This window comes from Typopeltis vanoorti, chromosome 10 (assembly GCF_054136105.1).
Source record: "Typopeltis vanoorti isolate ZY-2024b chromosome 10, IOZ_Tvanoo_1.0, whole genome shotgun sequence".
Classification (NCBI taxonomy): Eukaryota; Metazoa; Arthropoda; class Arachnida; order Uropygi; family Thelyphonidae; genus Typopeltis; species Typopeltis vanoorti.
In genome coordinates, this window is record NC_143558.1 from 4,089,118 (window position 1) to 4,107,924 (window position 18,807).

General features: G+C 36.0%; 1 protein-coding gene across 5 annotated transcripts in view; it reads right to left on the reverse strand.

Annotated features, from left to right (window-relative positions):
• The window catches only part of LOC150102137 (spermatogenesis-associated protein 7-like), a 151,681-nt gene that overhangs the window by 110,001 nt on the left and 22,873 nt on the right, over positions 1-18,807 (reverse strand). For 3 of the 5 annotated variants that reach the window (XM_090399379.1, XM_090399381.1, XM_090399383.1), the window contains one exon: positions 17,049-17,138. The exons of the other annotated variants lie outside the window; for them this stretch is intronic. In XM_090399379.1, coding sequence (XP_090255505.1) covers positions 17,049-17,138 — 90 coding nt within the window. The remainder of the gene's footprint in view (positions 1-17,048; positions 17,139-18,807) is intronic. 5 annotated transcript variants of the gene reach the window in all.

Sequence of the window (18,807 nt, forward strand, 5' to 3'; positions counted from 1 at the left end):
GTTATACAGCTTTGACCCTTAAGCACCCTAAATACTGAAATATAATATTCTTATGTAAACGTGTCTACATGTTATAATATTATTGAGAATATGGTTGCCACTAGCACAGCAAATATATATATATATATATATATATCTCTATTATCACCAAACCTAGCAAACTTGTTTCTAGAACACCTTGAGGAAAAAATATTCACTTCTGAAAACAAACCAAAAATTTGGTTAAGATATGTCGACAACGCATTTGCAGTCTGGGATCATCCTGAACATGAATTACAGCTGTTTCTAGATAAAATTAACCTTCTTCATCATCGCATCACCTTTACATTAGAAAAAGAATCTCCACATGGTATCTCCTTTTTGGATTTACACATTCAAAGAAAAGAAGATGGTTCCATTGCCATGTCTGTCTTTCGGAAGCCAACATTTTCAGGTCGCTACATTCACAATTTTTCAGCTCGTCATCCATCTCAGAAATCTGGCATTATTAAATTACTAGTTTCCAGAGCACACAAATTCTGCTCCTCTGAAGAATCTCTAAACCAAGAATTAGAAGTAATCAAAAATATATCCATCCTAAATGGATATCACCCTAAAACAACTCAAAAATTCATCAATCACTTTCCCACACATCAAACTAGACAAGAAGAAGTCCTCAGGATTCCCATACCTTACGTCAAAGGCATCTCCAAATGTCTTTCTAAAATTATGAAGAAATACAATTCTGCCACTACTTACAAGCCTATCAACCAAATGTACAACTGGTTACCTTCTCCTAAGGACAAACTCTCACCTTTGATGTTGCCTGGCGTTTATGAGATTCCATGCTAATGCAAATTGTCTTACTTTGGACAGATAGGTAGGTCTGTTCAGAAACGCACCTCAGAACATCAAGACCACATTCGTCTTTTTAAACCGCAGAAATCTGGCCTCTCTCAACACGGAATTGAAAATCCAACCCGTAGGATCCATTGGGAAAACGCTAAACTTTTACATAGATCTTTATTTAAACATGAACGTTTATACAGAGAAAGTTCTGAAGCCCTACTACACAGACCAAGCCTAAACCGCAACGACGTTCTTACTATTCCTGAAGTATGGAAAATTGTCATACACAATTGCGTTAAATAATAATAATTATTTTTTTACTTCTGTAACACGCTATGCATGTTTAATGAGATTCTATTGTAATCATGCACCCTAACTATGTTATTCCTATTATTGTTTAAACTACTGTACTGATGATGTCCCAAGATACTTAGGATGAAATATTTACAATTAAATAATTTTCACTGTGGTTAATACATGTGTTTCTTTTAATTTTAATTAGCAAATATATGTTACAATAATATATGATACTCTCTATGTTCACTGGGCAACTACCGATGCCATATGGTCACTCCGATGCTCGATGATGTTCCACACCAGGCCTCGCCATGTAGTCCTGTTGTTTGCTTTTCTGGCAGCCTCAACTCTCTGAGGATCAGTCACTCCACACACACCATCCATCCATCTCATTGATGGTCTACCCCTGCCTCTTTTTCCTCTTTACCTTCTATTACTGTTCTGAGAAGTCCTCCTTCCATTCTTTCTATGTGTCCAAAATATTTTAACTTTCTTCTGTCAATATCCTTAAAGAGCCTTAAAGTTCTACTAATCTTTTCTAACACCAATTCATTTGTATGCCTTTCAGTATATGATATCCTCAACAGCCTTCTGTAACACCACATCTCAAAAGCAGATATCCGTTTCTTATCTGACTTCTTTAGGTTCCAAGTCTCGCATCCATAAGTCGCTGTTGGAAAAACAACTGCATCTAAAATCCTCAACTTTGTTCCCACGGAGATCCATCCTTCCAGATTTTAGACAGGTCTTTGACTGTTGTTTTAGCCATTCATAACCTTTTTCTGACATCTTCTGAACAGCAATTCTTCACATTAATAATGGTTCCCAGGTACTCAAACTTGCTGACTTCCTCAATTCTTTCTCCATTAAGATACACTTGTTTCTCAAGAGCTTCTCTGTTTGTTTTTTCTTTGAGAACCACAATCTTTGTCTTGCTAGAATTGAGTTGAAGTCCCCTGTTATTACTGATCTTGTTAACTTTGTCAAGAATTAGTCCTAGTTCTTCCATGTCATTACAAAGGAGCACTGTATCATCAGCGTACCTCAGATTACTGATCAATCTACCTCCTATCGTAATTCCTGTCCTGAGCTCATTCAATGCTTCATGCATGATGTCCTCTGCATATATACCAAACAAGTGAGGAGAAAGTAAACATCCTTGTCTAACTCCTTTTCCAACTTGAAGCCAGTCAGTCAATCCAACACCTGTTCTTACTGTGGCTTCTTGCTCCTTATGCAAGTTGGCTATCAACCTGATAGTGTGTTGAAGAAAATCCATTCTTTTCATTACTTTCCACAGCTTCACATGCTCAACACAGTCAAAAGCTTTAGAGTAGTTTAAGAAACACATTACCAGAGGGAGTCTGAATTCTTTATATTTTTCTATGATCTGTCTAAGGCAAAGGATCTGATCTCTGGTGCCCCTACCTTTCCTAAAACCTGCTTGTTCCTCGGGTATCTCTGCCTCAACTTTGGCCTCAATCCTATTTAGCATGATCTTTAATAAAATTTTGCTTGCATGAGATATCAAACTAATAGTTCTATAATTCTTGCATGCCTTCTTATCACCTTTCTTGTGTAGTGGTATGAAAACTGACTTCTTCCAGTCTCTAGGCCATGATCCTGTCTCACATATCCTTGTAATCAATCTATGAAACACTCTTATCCCTCCATCCCCTGTGGCCTTAATTAACTCTGCTGGGATTTTATCTGCTGTTGAGCTGCTTAACTGCTCTTTCAACTTCATGCCTAAGTGGAGGTGGTTCCAAATCAAAATTTTCTTGGTGGGAGGACTCCACATTTTCTTTATCCACTCTGCTGTACAGTTCTTCACAGTATTCTTGCCATCTGTTTTTGATTTCCAACTCTTCTGTTAGTAATGATCCATTCCTGTCTTTGATGACATTCAATTTAGGCTTAAACTTGTGCTTTATGTCACAAACTAAATAAAACATCCTTTTATAATTATGCCTTCTCATCTGGAACTCTATTTCTTCACATTTATTAGTATAAAACTTTTCCTTGTCCTGCTTGATGGCTCTTCAGTTTTCTCTATGTAGTCTCTTTTATTCTTCGGTCCTGTGTCTCTTTGTTTTTCCAACTGCCTTCTTTTGATTAGTTCCCATGTTGAATCTGATATCCATGGGTCTCTTGGTTTTCTTATTGGGCCGAGATACGTCTTCGCTGTATCCTGTATTATCATCTTGACTCCTTCCCAAAGCATTTCTAGTGAGATTTCCTCATTGGTCTCCAAAAAATCATCCAGCCAAGTTGATGTTTCTTCTGCGAATCCACTAGGAATTACTCTAACATCCAATCTAGTGGAATGTGCCTGACCTGGAACTTTTCGGAGTCTTAGTCTTACTTTGGCTCTTACCAGCTGATGGTCAGTACCACAATCTGCTCCAGGACAAGTATGCACATCAGAGATGCTTGTCTTCCACCACTGGAGAGCCAGGATGTAATCAATCTGGTGCCTTGACCTATCAATGTTAGATGTCCAAGTATAGGTCCATCGTGGATGTTTCTGGAAGCAGGTATTGGTAATAACTAATCTGTTAGCACGGGCAAATTCCAACAGTCTTTCACCATGGGTGTTACGTTCACCCAGACGAAACATGTCAGACTACGGCCTGACTCTCATACTCTTTCCCACTTTTGCATTTAAGTCTCCTAAGATGTACAGCATGTCTCTCCTTGGTAGGCAGTCCAAAACAGTTTGTAAGTTTTCATAGAATTCTTCATTCTCTTCTTATGATACAGAAAAACTAATATAAACAGACATAACACATCATTTCTATTTAACTGCTTAATGATTAGAATATTTAGGTAAGCAAGTTTGACTATTTAAAATATACCTAAGTTGTTTTTTTTGTATTGCCATGTTCAACCAGTTTTGGTAATATGAAGGTGCACAATTGTGTTACATCCTGAATAAAGAACTTTTAAAAGGAAACATTCAGTTAGGATTTAACAAGTCAGAAAAATCAGCTGAGAGAAAAAACTTGTACTCGAGCAGAAGAAATAAAGTACTAACTGTAAATAGAAACAGAATTACCTCCTTTTAGTAGAATTGTAATACCATGTAAAGAACCTTGTGTATGAATTAGTATTATATGAATGCATCATGTATACAATGAATGGGTAAATTAGATGTAAACAATAGTCCAAAGGTCACGGGCGGGCCTGAGGCATTGGCAATCTCGGAAAGCGACGCACAATCGTTTCCCGGAAGATGCTGCTAGAGATCTCGCGATGTGTCGAAATTCCCACGGATGAAGAAAGTAGCGGGCGGGAAAAGATCGCAGAAAGAAGAGGGCACTATCGCAGCGAGTAACAGGGTGCTAAGAAAGGGGGAAATTAAGGGAGAATAAAAAGGGTTTGCACCCCTTTCTCAGGGCTTTTTTTTGCCTATTTTGCTGGATGATGATTCGACTTCTCCGGTGGACTGGAAGTTCCTGAGGTGTGTTTTGGCGATAGTACGATATCGGACGGTGCACCTTTCCCTTCAATGTCTGAATTTCTGCCGGTACTAAACTGTGAGGTGTCAGCATATGCTGTCTTCACTCCTTCGCTGAAAGTTCCGACGGATTAATATTGTGGACGTATCCTGTAGAAACGAGGATGGCCTGAAACAGATCGAGAATAGACGAGGGAAAAAATGCCAGGTGCAGAGCATAGCTTAATCTGATGACCATAGTGACCCACCACGTGGACTCAGGCTTATGGAAGTATCGAGAAGTGATTCAAACAAAGAAGGACAGTTCAGACGGACCTGGAGATCCTGCCCCAAGAAATGGTAAAGTACAGATTTTGTTGTACTTTACCATTTCTATTACACTACAGATTTTCATTGTAGTGTAATAATCAAGTATGGACAGTATTTAAGAACTTTAAGTGATTATTTAGCAGTGGCTAATGTCCATAAGACAAATTGTCTGGAATGATTATAGATGATTGTGACCTAGTTTAATATGCAAGACTAACATAGTAAGTAGAATATTGATTAGAAGTTTATAATGTGTATATTATGTGTGTTAAATCTCTAACTCAAAAGAAGGATTTATTGTTCATGCATTAGAGTATTAATCAGTTTGATACAGTTTGATTTAACATGTCATTTAACTAATTGAAGGTGAGATTGGTCTAAGTGTATATTATGTCTTTAGATTCCAATAAATATGTTTTTTCTTCTATATCTGAGTTTTGCCTGTGATATGAACCAAAACTACCACTCATTAATCTGAACCATAGTGGGGGGGGGGGGGATTGAAAGAAAGGTATAACATATTGTTATAGAGGTTACGACTGCAAACCAGAAATTACTTAGCCACAGTAAAGCACTTGATTTATGAGTTTAAGCACTAAATTTATTCACCTATGTGCACCAAAGGTCTGGAAGAGTCTCCCTGAATAAGAGTCCCCTCTATTCTAAGATATTGGCTGGTGCAGCTTTAAAAAATAAATTTGTCAATATCTGAAGAGGAGACGGCCCCAGAAAGAAATTAGAGGATTTGTTTCTTTTAGCAAGGAATAACCTTTAACAGTTAAGTTAAGCACATGAGTAAAATTAGGAATCGGCTAGAGATATAGAATTTGCTTTCCTTATAGAATGAATACGTAAAAAGTGATACAGATATTAGAGTCAGGGAAATTTTGTAAATCTTGTAGTTATTGTAGAGAGGTAAATTCATAAAGAAAGTAAATTATTATAGGAAAAGAAACAATATATAACAATGGCACAGACGACAATACATAACAATTGCATATGCATTAAGAAATGTGAACAAATAAATTTTAAAAAAATATATTTTAGCATGTGATTTAAACTTAATTTTAAAACATATTTATGAAATTTATTCTACTATACAGTATATATACTTGAAAAAAACAAACAAACATAAGTAAATCATGATTGTATGAAATTTTTATACTATCCATATAAAAATATCTTCCTCCATCAATCAAGTCTTGCTAATGCCAATAATTTTTGATACAGTCAAGCTAACCAATACCCAAAACACCCCATCCTTGTTCCTGATAGATGCTTCTGGAATTAATATACCCATCCCATCCTATCTTCCTTTTTTCATGTTAGACTCAATGGCCTGGCAGGACCAAATAACTTGGCTTCTTTGAAATCTGATTACTGCTTATGATAGAACAGTTAATCCAATCTGCACTGTCTACTGTGTCTGTCAATCATGGATTTTTCTTTGGCTAATTTGCCAATTTTGCAGGGTAAAAAATTCTGGCACCTTTATATGAGAATGGCTAACTCACCTTCAGCTGAAAAGTCCTGATAACAGTTCTTCAGTTCTAGATGGGATTTTAACCCAGATATATCTAACCAATGGGCATTGTTGATACTGAGTGAGATATGGAGGCTTCACATTAGTATACATGTACTACAAAATTTCCTTGGGGCAAAGTATACCTTTGCATATTTTAATGAGTGTCCCATCCATTTTTGAGATCTAGAAACTGCATTCAGCATTCTTTGATCTTTCTTGTTTTCTCACTCACTCACACCTCAAGAGTGCCTGTATGCATACTCACCTACATCTCCCACCTTCAATAGCCTTCTTTTGCCTGATTTTGGATTTCCATTCTCTTCATTTAATTTAAGTATATTCCATTATTCATATACAAGCCCTTCTAGCATTAGTATACACGCATCACAACATTCCTGTGTTTCTACAGATATTCTGCCATCTTTCAATAAATATCCCATTCATTTCTGAAACCTGAGAATCTGCATTCATGACTGAATTGCTTACACAGATGCATTCCCCACAATAGCCTTACTTCTCATGATTTTGTATCCATTCTATCACTGAAGAGTACTTTCTCCAGACACCTAATTCAAACCCATCAATCACATACATCTCCTTTCATCCATCAAATTCAATCAAAACATCTAAAAACTGCACTCCATTCCTCCCATGCATTGACTCGTTGGTATTCATGGTCCTTCTCAACTCTTGTTTCTCACTTTTTCCAGTAATCTTTCATAACCTCTCATGTTCCATACTTTTCACCTTTTAAGTCATTCTGGCCAAAATTATTAATTTTTTTCACTTAATCTCTTTGTATTCTAAAAGTATCACTAATATCTTTAATCTTAGCACTAGGATAACACAATTTAGTAATGCATTCATCAAGCACATCCTCCTCAGAAAACTGATATATAGTATTGTTGCCTTACTCTCCTTTCTTCTTATTAATGCTCTCCTTATTTTTCTTTTCACCTCTCCTTTTTTACTCTTCTTTACTGTACCACTTGTCAGGTGCTTATCTAGTTGCCCTAGCTCACACGTTGTCCTGAGAAAAAACTCAACACAAGTGTGGAGTCTTTCATGCCATTTCTCTTATTAAAGATACCTCACTATTTTCAACTTTCACCACTTCTTACATGTTATATTTCTTACAAAATAACTTCTGTTATTTGTATCATACTTTGTTCACTTTCATCATGTGATCAAAGCTATATGAAAGCAAGTAAAGCTAGCAAAAGATATTGTGCTGATAAGAACAAGTGCCTTGAAAGGAGATCAGCATACTATGGTTGCTAGCCTGGTTAACCGTGTGATTAATGTACCCATTCTCCAATCAACAGGCAGCAAGTTCAAATCCTGCTCATGGACATAGATGTTTGTGACTGTCTTTACGTGAAAGATGAATTTCATCATCTAGTATGAGACCACTGTTCCTCTTACTGGAGATCCAGAATGGTTTGTAAAAGTTCCATGTTTAGTCTCTAGAGAAAGGTTTCAGATTTATGTAAAAATAAATAAAATACAAAAAATATACATAAAAAATTTCTTACTTCACCCACAGTACTAATTTATTATATGTTTACAACCTTACATGGGTTGGACATGCACAAAAAAGAGAGAAGTATGAAAGAAGCAAAAATGTTGAGCAAAATATTAAAGTATTTCAGTCTATTGCCAAGGTATGATGAGTGAACTGTGGAGAGCTATGACTGCAAGCAATTCAATGCACAGAATGTGTAGATAGGGGTTGTTTGGAATTACAGATGAGGCTATGAAGGCATTGTATTATGTCTGTAAATTGCGTGTGCTCTTTTAGCTGGTTTGCCTATTTTGTGATGAAAAACCTTGTCAGTCACCTTTGTATGAGACCAGCTAACTCACATTTAGTTGAAAAACTTCTTATAAAAGTTCTTTGTGCATCTTTGACAGGTTTCAAACCAAGCCTTTTTAATTAAAGGGCATCACTAATATTGAATGAGCTAGACTGCATAGGAAAAATGGTTACAGTAGACTGTTCTCTGTGTGTGTGTGTGCGTGCGCACGCATGAAAGTGGTGATTCTGATGAAAGAAATGATTTATTTGCTAGAAAGATGGCATGTGAATGTATTTGTAAAGAGTTTGAAAAAACTGTTGTGCAGCAAGTGAGTAAATATGAGTAAATATAACTAGTCAGGAAAACTAGATATGTTCTGTGGGAAGTTTTTGATATTGAGACTACATTGTAATATAAATAAGGAGTTTAATAAAAATAAGCAATTAAAACCTGACAAACTTTGTACAGTACTTCTCTCCTGCTCAGCTCTACAACCTTAGAATACTGTTCCCAGATTTGGGGTTGTGTACCTAAAACTTCGCTGCTTCACCGAATGCTTCATTGTATGCAAAAGTGAGCAATTCACTTAATTGATCACTCTTCCCTTCAGTTACTTTCCCATAGACATTCTGTTGCTGGATTATGTCTCCTTTGTTTTCATGGGCACTGCTACTCTGAACTGGCTGCTACAATCTTTCCACTCTCCTGTACTCATACACAAACACAAGTAGCTGTCAGTCAACACCCATTTACAGTTCAACTCCAAACTCATCAAACAACCCACTCATCCTTAGCCTTCATTCTTACACCTCTGCTCTTTGAAACAATGACTACAACCTTCAGGTTTTCAAAAAACACAAATTCCTCTCTTCTGTCTCTCACTCACCAACACACGGCACTGTCGTGTCAGAGGTCCTGGGACCTCTCATGGGGCTGATATTAAAAAAACTACTTCTCTCTTGTGCAACACTTGGTGCATCACTTTATAAATCCTAAATTTGTAAACTTCAAAATAGCATTGCATTATTTAGGGTGGTATACCTAAATCGTCCCTAAAAATGCTTTAACATACCCAGAAGGTGGCAATCTGTTTACCAGATATGCATTCTCTCCCTCAAACTTTCTCCAATTTCTTTCCCATATACACCAATTCTGTAGTATGTCTTTTTATATGTATTTTTATGAGTCTGCTCACTGAACTGGTCACCACCATTCTTTGGTTTCTCTAATAATGTAAGAATAAAAGCAGTCATTTGTCAACACACCTCATATCCTAATTTAAGTTCTCATTCTCTTCCTGCATTTCCATCTACCTCTTCTGTTCTTTGGAATAGCCTTCCCCATACCATTTCCCTGAATGAACACACAACTCTTAGCTCTTCAAGAAACATGAGTCCTGACTTCCTAACTACCTGCCAACACACAACACTATTGTTGTTACAAGTTATGTGATTTTTCATGTGGGGCTGAGGAAATTATCTTTTACTACAAGAATTTTCACAACACATTCCCCACTCTGTTTAAATTCTAACTTTGTCAGGATGGTCAAAAAAAAAAAAAAAGTTATAAGTGGGTTTGTTTGAAATAAAAACTACAGTTCACTCAAAGCCTATAAGAAGCCTAGAATACTGCAAAACTCTCATTAAATAGGCAGGTATGACTTTGAAAGACCTAAGTAGGAAAAACTGCCACTTGTGAATAAGGCTATTGTGTCTTGTTCCTTGCAAAGGTTGTAGGGTGCAATTCCTATTCATGCACCTCACCTCTGATTCACTGAGATGGCAGTACTGCAACAATGCCAAAAGATAAAGCTGAATCCCTGGCATCACCAGAAAGACATCAGAATAATCTTGAACAACCTGAATACTGAAAAGACTTCTGGTCCTGATGGAATCCCACCAATTGTGCTCAACAGATATGCTTCAGAACTAATACCCATTCTTCATTTCTACACTATATTATATTCAGCTGGTATCCACTCTAGAGGCACTGTTGCTTTTGCCTAAGTGTGATCTAAAGTAATGGGGAAGCTTGTCAACAGTTTGACAACTGAAGAATTGATAAATAATTAGTAACCACCAGTATGGATTCCACCAATCAAGATCCACATCAAATCTCCTCACCTAAATCACCCAGTTCTGGAAAAGTGCCATGAAAAGTTTTAGAGCAACTGGAGTTGTTGTGCTCAGTATTTCTGAGTCATATGATCTGCCTTCCATTTTTTGTAACTGGAAAAATGTTATGCAGACTATTGAAAAAGCATAGAAATGAAGATAAGTACTGTGAAGGAAATCAAAGATAAAGGAATTATCAAGAGTAAAGATAAGGATATCCTAGATATCTGGAATCATTATTTTGAAAAACTGTTTCAACTCTCACTATAGCAAACAACACTTATGATAAACTGTCTTTCAAACATAGCCTCAAGGAGAAGTTATCACCTTTGTCACATGCTAGTAATTTTATCACACAATATGTTATCTGTTAATGGGACTTCCAGTATGGAATCCATATATTTAGTAATGAGAAAGTGGTTTCATTAAAATAACAATAAAACTCAAGAATTTTCATTAAGTTGTTGACTTAACATATCAAGGGGCACAAGTCAGGGCTTATATTAATTGATAAAAAAAAAAAAAAACTAGAAAGAATAATTACACATAAAATAATTTTCACAAACTTCAGTCTAGTACATATAACAATGGAAAAAAAACTACTGAATTAAAGAATGTGTATTTAAGAACACAGCTCATTATTACTGCCATATTCTGTGGTTTAATGCATGTCATATCCCAGATATCTGTGGCTTTTAGATTTTTAATGTAATGTAATGTTAGCAGAGTGCTGGCATTAATGTTGAATGTGCAATCATGGAAATAGAGGAGAACAAAATGGACATAAAGAAATAGCATGCTTGAATCTCATCCTTCATAGGACAAAGCACAAACCTGAAAAACTGCAGAAGACACGAGAGATTAGCAGGACTGAGAAGAGGAAAAATCAGGTTGTCCAAAGTAATAATAACAGACCAAGTGAACAAGAAAAACAAGCTAAGGAGAAAAAAAAAACATCTACAGAGACTCAATGATCAGGGGAGTACTTAATAAAAGTATAACAAACTAGTGTTTCCCCTGATCCAAAATTTCACAATATTAATCATGCCATCCAGCAAAATGGTAAAAGAACTGATAGGTTCTTTTACCATTTTGGTTGGTGGTAAAAATGATTTCAGAGGAGAGAAGTATTCTGTGAGGGAGGATTTAAAGGAGTTGTTAGAAGAAGCAACACTAAAGAGAGAGAGACAGAGGCAAACTGAGAAAGAGGGCATCAGAAAAAGAAAATGAATTGATACATAGGTTGTGCAGAAGGAATGATATAGGATTTGTGGATCTGTGGTCTTTGTTTGATGGACAGAAGGATTTGTATAATGCTAATAGACTGCATCTAAATGGTTTTGGTATTAGGTGTTTAGAGAAAGCTTTGTTCATTAAGCATGCTGCATATTCAGGAAAACTTAAGCAATTAGGGTGGAAGCACGAGAGTTTGTGTGAAGACACCCAGGAGGCGTGAGTATGAAAATGACCACGTGCAGAATGTAGTCTCTTAAGCAAAAATATTGAATAGGATAATCGATTCAGGAAGTAAAGGTGGCTGGGAATGTAAAGGGATGCTGCAGTTTCTATATACTAATGCCAGAAATATCAGGAACAAGAGGGAGGAGTTTTGGTATTGGTTAGTGCAATTTTGCATAAAGTTATAGGCATTAGTGAGACTTGGCTAATAGCAGATGATGTAGTTACAGGAATAGAATGTGAAGGATTTAGTATTTTCAAAGAAGATACAAGAAGATAGGATGGGAGAAGGGATACCACTGATGATAGCAAATGAACTGCAGTCAAAAAGATAGAAGAGAGAGACAGGAGGTCTGGTATGAGATCAAGGCCAGTAAGACAAAATATACAATTGGTTGTTGCTATAAGCAGGGGGGGGGGGTTCCACAAATGATCTGGAAGACATGCATTGGCAAATTAGTACGAGTACTAATTTGTCAAATGATTATTATGGGGGTCTTCAACTATGGAGATACAGACTTGGAAGAAGAAAGATCACATGGCAGGAAGGAAATGGAATTTATACACTTACTGAGAGATAATTACTTGAGGCAGCATGTAACTGAGGGGTCTATGGATGTGAGAGTATTCCACACGGTCACAGGATCAGAAGAGCTATCTGTAACTAAGGTGGCCACATTGCCTCCAATTAGTGGAAGTGACCATGTGGTCTTGATTTGGGAGATTGTAAAACATGAGGAATATTCTATCAAGAAGAGGTATATGTGGAACCACAATGCAAGTGATTATGACAAGCTTAGGAGGAAGTCTAAATCTGTGCCATGGCATAAAACACTGCAAGGAAAGGATGTTACTCCAAATAATAAGAGTGTGATTACTAGTGTTAAGGGTCATCTAGAGAAAGCAATATTAAACTGCATACATAAGGTAAGGAGGATTAATCAGGCAGGAATTAGATGGATGAGTAATATCATTAAGCATGAGCTGCAAAAGAAGAAAATGCTGTGGATGATATATAAGAAGAAGGAGACCAGCAAACAGTACAAGACTCAGGCATGAAAAGTGACAAGCATGGCAAGGAAGGAAAAATCAGATTACAAGGAGAATCTAGTTGAGCAGACCAAAAGAGTTCTTTTGTTATGTGGCAAGTAATAGGATGAAAACCATAAAAGATTAACCTTAATGAGTGATGATGATTATGAGGTGACAGAAGCAGATAAAATAGTTGAGTTACTGAGTGACCACTTTGAAAAAGTATATCATCCAAGTGAGGTACTGCTGTAACATATGTAACAGACAATAATGTGTAAATACAAACGTGGGATCAGATGGGATATATATCAGCTCAGGTTTCGAAAGAATGTGCAAAGTTACTGGCAATGCCACTGTCTTGGATATTTAAGTCTCAGCTCTGGTAGAGTTCTAAAGAAGTGGAAAGAGGGCAAAATAATTCCCTTCCATAAGGGAGGTTCTAAGACTGCAGTAGCAAATTATAGACCAATCAGGTCAGGCATGGTAGTAAAAGTACTAGAAAAATTGGTAAAAAAAGAGAATCAAGAATGGATAGATAAATATATGATACTGTATGAGGATTAACATGGCTTTGTGAAGGGTTGGTCATGCCTTAGCAATTTATTAATGTTTTATAATAGAGTAACAGCTGAATTGAATAAAAGAAATGGCTACATGATGAATTTGCTGGATTTTACAAAGGCATTTGACAGAATACCACATGGAACTCTGTTACACAAATTATAACAAATGGGGGATGGATATGATACTGGTTAAGTGGATAAGAGGGTGGCTGCAACATATCAAAAAGTGGTGTATGGAGGGGCAGAATCAAGGCAAAAACAGATGACTAGTGGTGTGCCACAAGATTCAGTGCTGGGACTACTGCTGTTTAATTTGTACATATATGATATAGGAAATAACCTGAAAGGTAATGTTCAGATGTTTGCTGGTGATGCAAAATTATGTAGATCAATAGTTAAGGTGATATCGAGAGCTTGCAGGATGATTAAAATAGGCTATCAGTATGGACAAAACATAATGGGTATCAGTTTAACACATTCAAGTCAGGAAATGTTTTGTGCATTTATCATACGGACAGGACTTCTCATTACTGTTTGTGTGCCACTTCTGTTCGTGCAGACTGGCTGATCTGATGCAAAGTTTTCACGCCATGATAGTTGCAACCCTTTCATTAGAAGTTTATTGCCACTCTCTTTAATTATTGTTTTTTAATGCAGGATTAGTTACAATCGAAGAAATTGTTAAGAAAATCCGACAATATGCAGCAACAAAATTGGTAAATTCACTGCTTCGATAGATGGTTAGATTCACAGCAAGCAAGCTACGATTAATGCAGAAAAATGTAAATGTATGCATTTTTGGGATAAATAAATATAAGCTATGTACCACATTGATGGCACTGTACACCAGGAAAGGGATGAGGCTAGAGATTTAGGGGTGTGGTGGCAGACAGAGATGAAGTTTAGATGACATATTAATAAGGTTGCTTATAAGATTACTTGGCTATTGAAGAATATACTAACAAGTACAAGGAAGTTGTTATTCCTCTTCATAATGCCTTGATACATCCAGATTACTGTGCTCAGGTCTGGTCTCTTGGGTTTCTTGGGGATGAGGAAGTGGTGGAAAGGATTCAGAGGAGAGCAACCAAGATGGTGTGGTCTGTTGCCTATGAGGATAGACTGAGATTGTGTGGACTGCAGAAGTTGGTTAATAGGAGGAAAAGAGGGTATATGATAGAAACATTTAAGTTGCTTAAAGGGTTTTATATGATTAGTGCAGGAGAAATGTTTCAGCACACAGCTAAAGAGGCCAGAAAAAGAAGCCATCCTGGAAAGTGAATAAAGATGTGGTTAGTAGGGATGCGAGGATAGATTTTTCGCTTGGAGAGTTTCGAATGAGTTGCCAGAATCAATTGTTAGCACTTTATCTTTAATGGGTTCAAGGACAGGCATGATAGATTGTGGGGATAATTTGGGTCTTTTGCAATGAGTCTTTGGACACCATGGAGGTGCCCATACAATAATAATAATAATAATATTAATAAATAAATAAATGCAGACCAAACTTGGTGTATAATCAAGACTTGGTTTTTGTTTCAGTATGTGAAATATAAAGTAAAAACGAAAATATAATTCTTTAATAAGTTTGGTCCACATTTATAAAAATGCAGACATTTTTATACATTTTTACACATTTATAAAAATCTAATGTTGATCTTCAATTATCTGAATGTAGGAAACTGAATTCTCTGTAACTTTCAGGATAATCATCAATGCTGGTTAAATATATCTTATAGGTTTTTTTATAGTACATCTCTACTGGACTCTATTGACAGCAGGCACCAGTCTGCTCTATCATCTTTAATTATATCATTGTGCGATGTTACATCACTCATTGTTAAACTAATGTTACTATTAAATGTGCTTTTACCCACTGAAGCTGGTCATGAAATCTGACTGAAAATTCTATATATTAAATAATTTCCATATACAAGTTATCGGTTTGAATATTTTAATAATGAATTCCATTCCTGATTGAAACCATTATGGATTGTTTAAACTATTTAAATTTATGGATAAAAAATATTCACTTTTAATTCTCTATATTAAAGTTGATGTAGACAAAGTGATTTAGTAGAGTAAATTATAAAAGAAGATTCACTATTAATGTACAATGGTGTCCAAAAGCCAAAGTCAAACTACATTTTTAATTGTATATGAAAAATTTCCATGCCTGCAGCCAAATGTGGATATAAATTTATTACCAGCATACTAATAAATTGTATTACACAAAAAAAGTGTCATAAATTTCATACAAATTAAATTACAATGCCTTTTGGCAAAGTTACAAATTTCTTAAGGATGTAGTTAAAGAATTAATGTACAGTGTTTTCAGGAAACTATGCAGAGACATTTCAGTATGGAATATGTCTACCCCAAACTGCAATGCAGTTCCCACAATGTCATACCATACTTAACACAAAGTGATTCAGGAGTTCTTGAGGCAAACTGGCCCACTCCTCCTTCAAAGGAAGGTTATGGCCTTGTTTGTTTTCTGGAGGGGAATTTCGAGTGGCAATGTGTCTCCCTACTGATCCCAAACGTGTTCTTTGAGGGTTGAGATCTGGCTGGGAAGTGCAGAAGTATCCAGAAGTATCTCCACTGCTTGTGTATGATGTGGTAGAGCACTGTCATCATTCATAAAAATGAATTCTTCAACTACAGCACCATGGAACAATCAAACATGACGTTGAAGAATTTCTTTGCAGTATCGTTCAACATAGTGACTTTTTCCAGCACTTGTAGTAGGTGCATCCATTAAACATTATGCCTCCCCACACCATGACCCCCAGCATTGCTATATCTATCCCTTTCAAGAACATTCTCACGATGGTAAGCAGTACTACTTTCACACCAGATCATGTGTCGTCTAGAATCAGAGGAGAGACTAAAACAATGCTCATCTGTAAAGAGTACATTAGCCCATTCGTGTCTTGTTCTATTTTTATGGATACAACACCACTGAAAATGTGCTTTACAATAAGCTACAGATAAAGGGACACAGACTACAAGCCTTCAGGCATATAGGTCTACTTGTCGCAGATCATCAAAATATCTGGGTACTTGTGTTTAAATGGAGCTGACCTGCCATGGTGTGTTGATTACATTTTGCTGTTATAACCAAAAATTTGTCTGTGTTCCATGGAGAGGGCGACCTCTTAGCAAACGTCTGGAACACATTCCACTGGTTTGAAATGTTGCTCGCCTGGATACAATGCTATGAAAGATTCCAAACTCTCTGGCAACATCAGTAATTCTGATCCTTTCTTCAAGCTTTCCAATAATTCTTTTCCATGTGAAATCATCTAGATGATGTCTTTGAGTCATTAGAAGACATTCAAACTTGCAATTTTTCCTTTATGAAAAGGGCTTTCTCCAAACATAATTCAATTAGCACAGCCTTTTGCCTTTTATCCTGCTGAGTGCTACCACATAACCTTTTTTGTATACAATTCAAATTTCAAAAATTTGAATGTCTATCATTTTCTGCTCGAAATTGTCAGTTACAGAAATTGCTACATGCTGATTCATCTGAATTTGATGTAATCCTCAGAAATAGTGTTAGTCATTAGGTTTTGGACAGCATTGTACACTTCATCTATTGCTCTCCCACCTTACTCTACCTCAGTTCCTAAGCATTCATTCACTTATTTGGCTTACCTTTAGCTCTGCTCACCATTCTCTGATGTGCATCCAGCTGTTCTAAAGCTAAATACTGACTAGTAACACTGTTTGTGTTAGGACATAAGGCTAGGGAAATTAATAAAAAAAAAAAATTAATAAAAATATAGATATCACATCAAGAATCTAAAGGAACATTATTCAAATTATAGTTTGATTTTTTATTCAGCTGTACTTCAAGTTTTGTATTCCAGGTACAAGTTATCTATCTGAATATGTTAATAATGAATTCAACTCCTGATTGACACCAGGATGTACTGGAATTAAACATAATAATAGGAGACCTTGCTAAGCCTAAGTTGGCTAAGCAGATTAATGTCTTTCTCCACTCTTTAACCAATAGGAGGCAAGTTCAAATCCCATTGTGAAGATGGATGTTTGTGAATGTTTATAATGCAATAAATGAATATTATTGCTTAGTGTAAGACCATTAATCTGCTTATTGGGATTTGGGGAGGGGGGCGGCATCAAATGATTTGAAATAATTTCATATTCCATTTTTATATTCTGGATTATCTAAAGCTCACTCAGGGATACCTAATATACTCTAGATTTGGAGCCTTTCATGAGTGTGATTTGCATAAAAATAAATAAATAAAAACACTATTTTAATTTAAATAAACTGCACAACTAGTTTTGTCTTCTTAGAACTTCTTCAGGTGCATAACATGAGGGAACTAGCAATAAACATTGTGAGAGAAAACCTATACATTAACATATCAACATTTGAAGTCGTTCTGTGTATCTCTTCATTGTTAGGTGTACGCACATGTTCAAAGTCTGGTGAATGCTACAGTTGATGTATTCTACAGTGCATGACAGTCTGAGAGATTATAGCTGAGGTTAGTGTTGAGATATACTGGATGGAGGATGATTTTTTTGATTCTACAATTCTTCTTTACAGTTCATCATAGCATCGAAAGATATTTTCCGATTTGTCCCATATGACTGGATGAATGACAGAGTTTTTGTCGTTAGCATCAGCAGAATTCAGGACATGGTTGGACAGACAAATAAATTCTTATCCTGTCTTAATGTATAATAGGTTTCCAGCATTTCACTGGTATCACAAAAACACATTTTGCACATACACAAAAACAATGCACTGAACAAAATTTTTATTAAACTTGACCTGCTAGAATAAGCAACAATAGCAGCATAATTCAAATAAGTTCTTTCGTGATTTTTTTTTCTCCCTTCAAGAGATAACCCAATAGAATTAAGAACTAATTTTAACTTGTCCACAGCAGAGCATTCGAAAACTCCTACTGCCACCTTAACCTTCTGGTGGAGTGAGAGAAAACAGCACACCTTGCAACAATTTTAAGTCAACGAATTGGCAGATGGGCTGCATATCATGGCAGGTATATTTGGTATATTTGAATTAATGAAAGGTGTAAATGTGTGAACCATTATCAATAAGCCATGTCAGAATGGCAATATAAGGGAGAGAAAGAACAGGAATGAATAGTTTTCATTAGTGACAAATAAATTATTAATAATTTATATTTGTGATATTATATGCGCGTGTTCTATAAGTTGCTAGGTGGAGAGAATAACATGATCCTATAAACTCTAGACACGAATGTTTGCATTTATTTTATGATGGGCATAATTAAAAGCTTATGAGGGGAGGAAAGAGTTTTGTTTGCAAAAATATAACTAACCAATAATAAACATTCACTATATACATTGATTGCTCAGTAAATACCTATATGAAAGGGATGATCAAATGAAC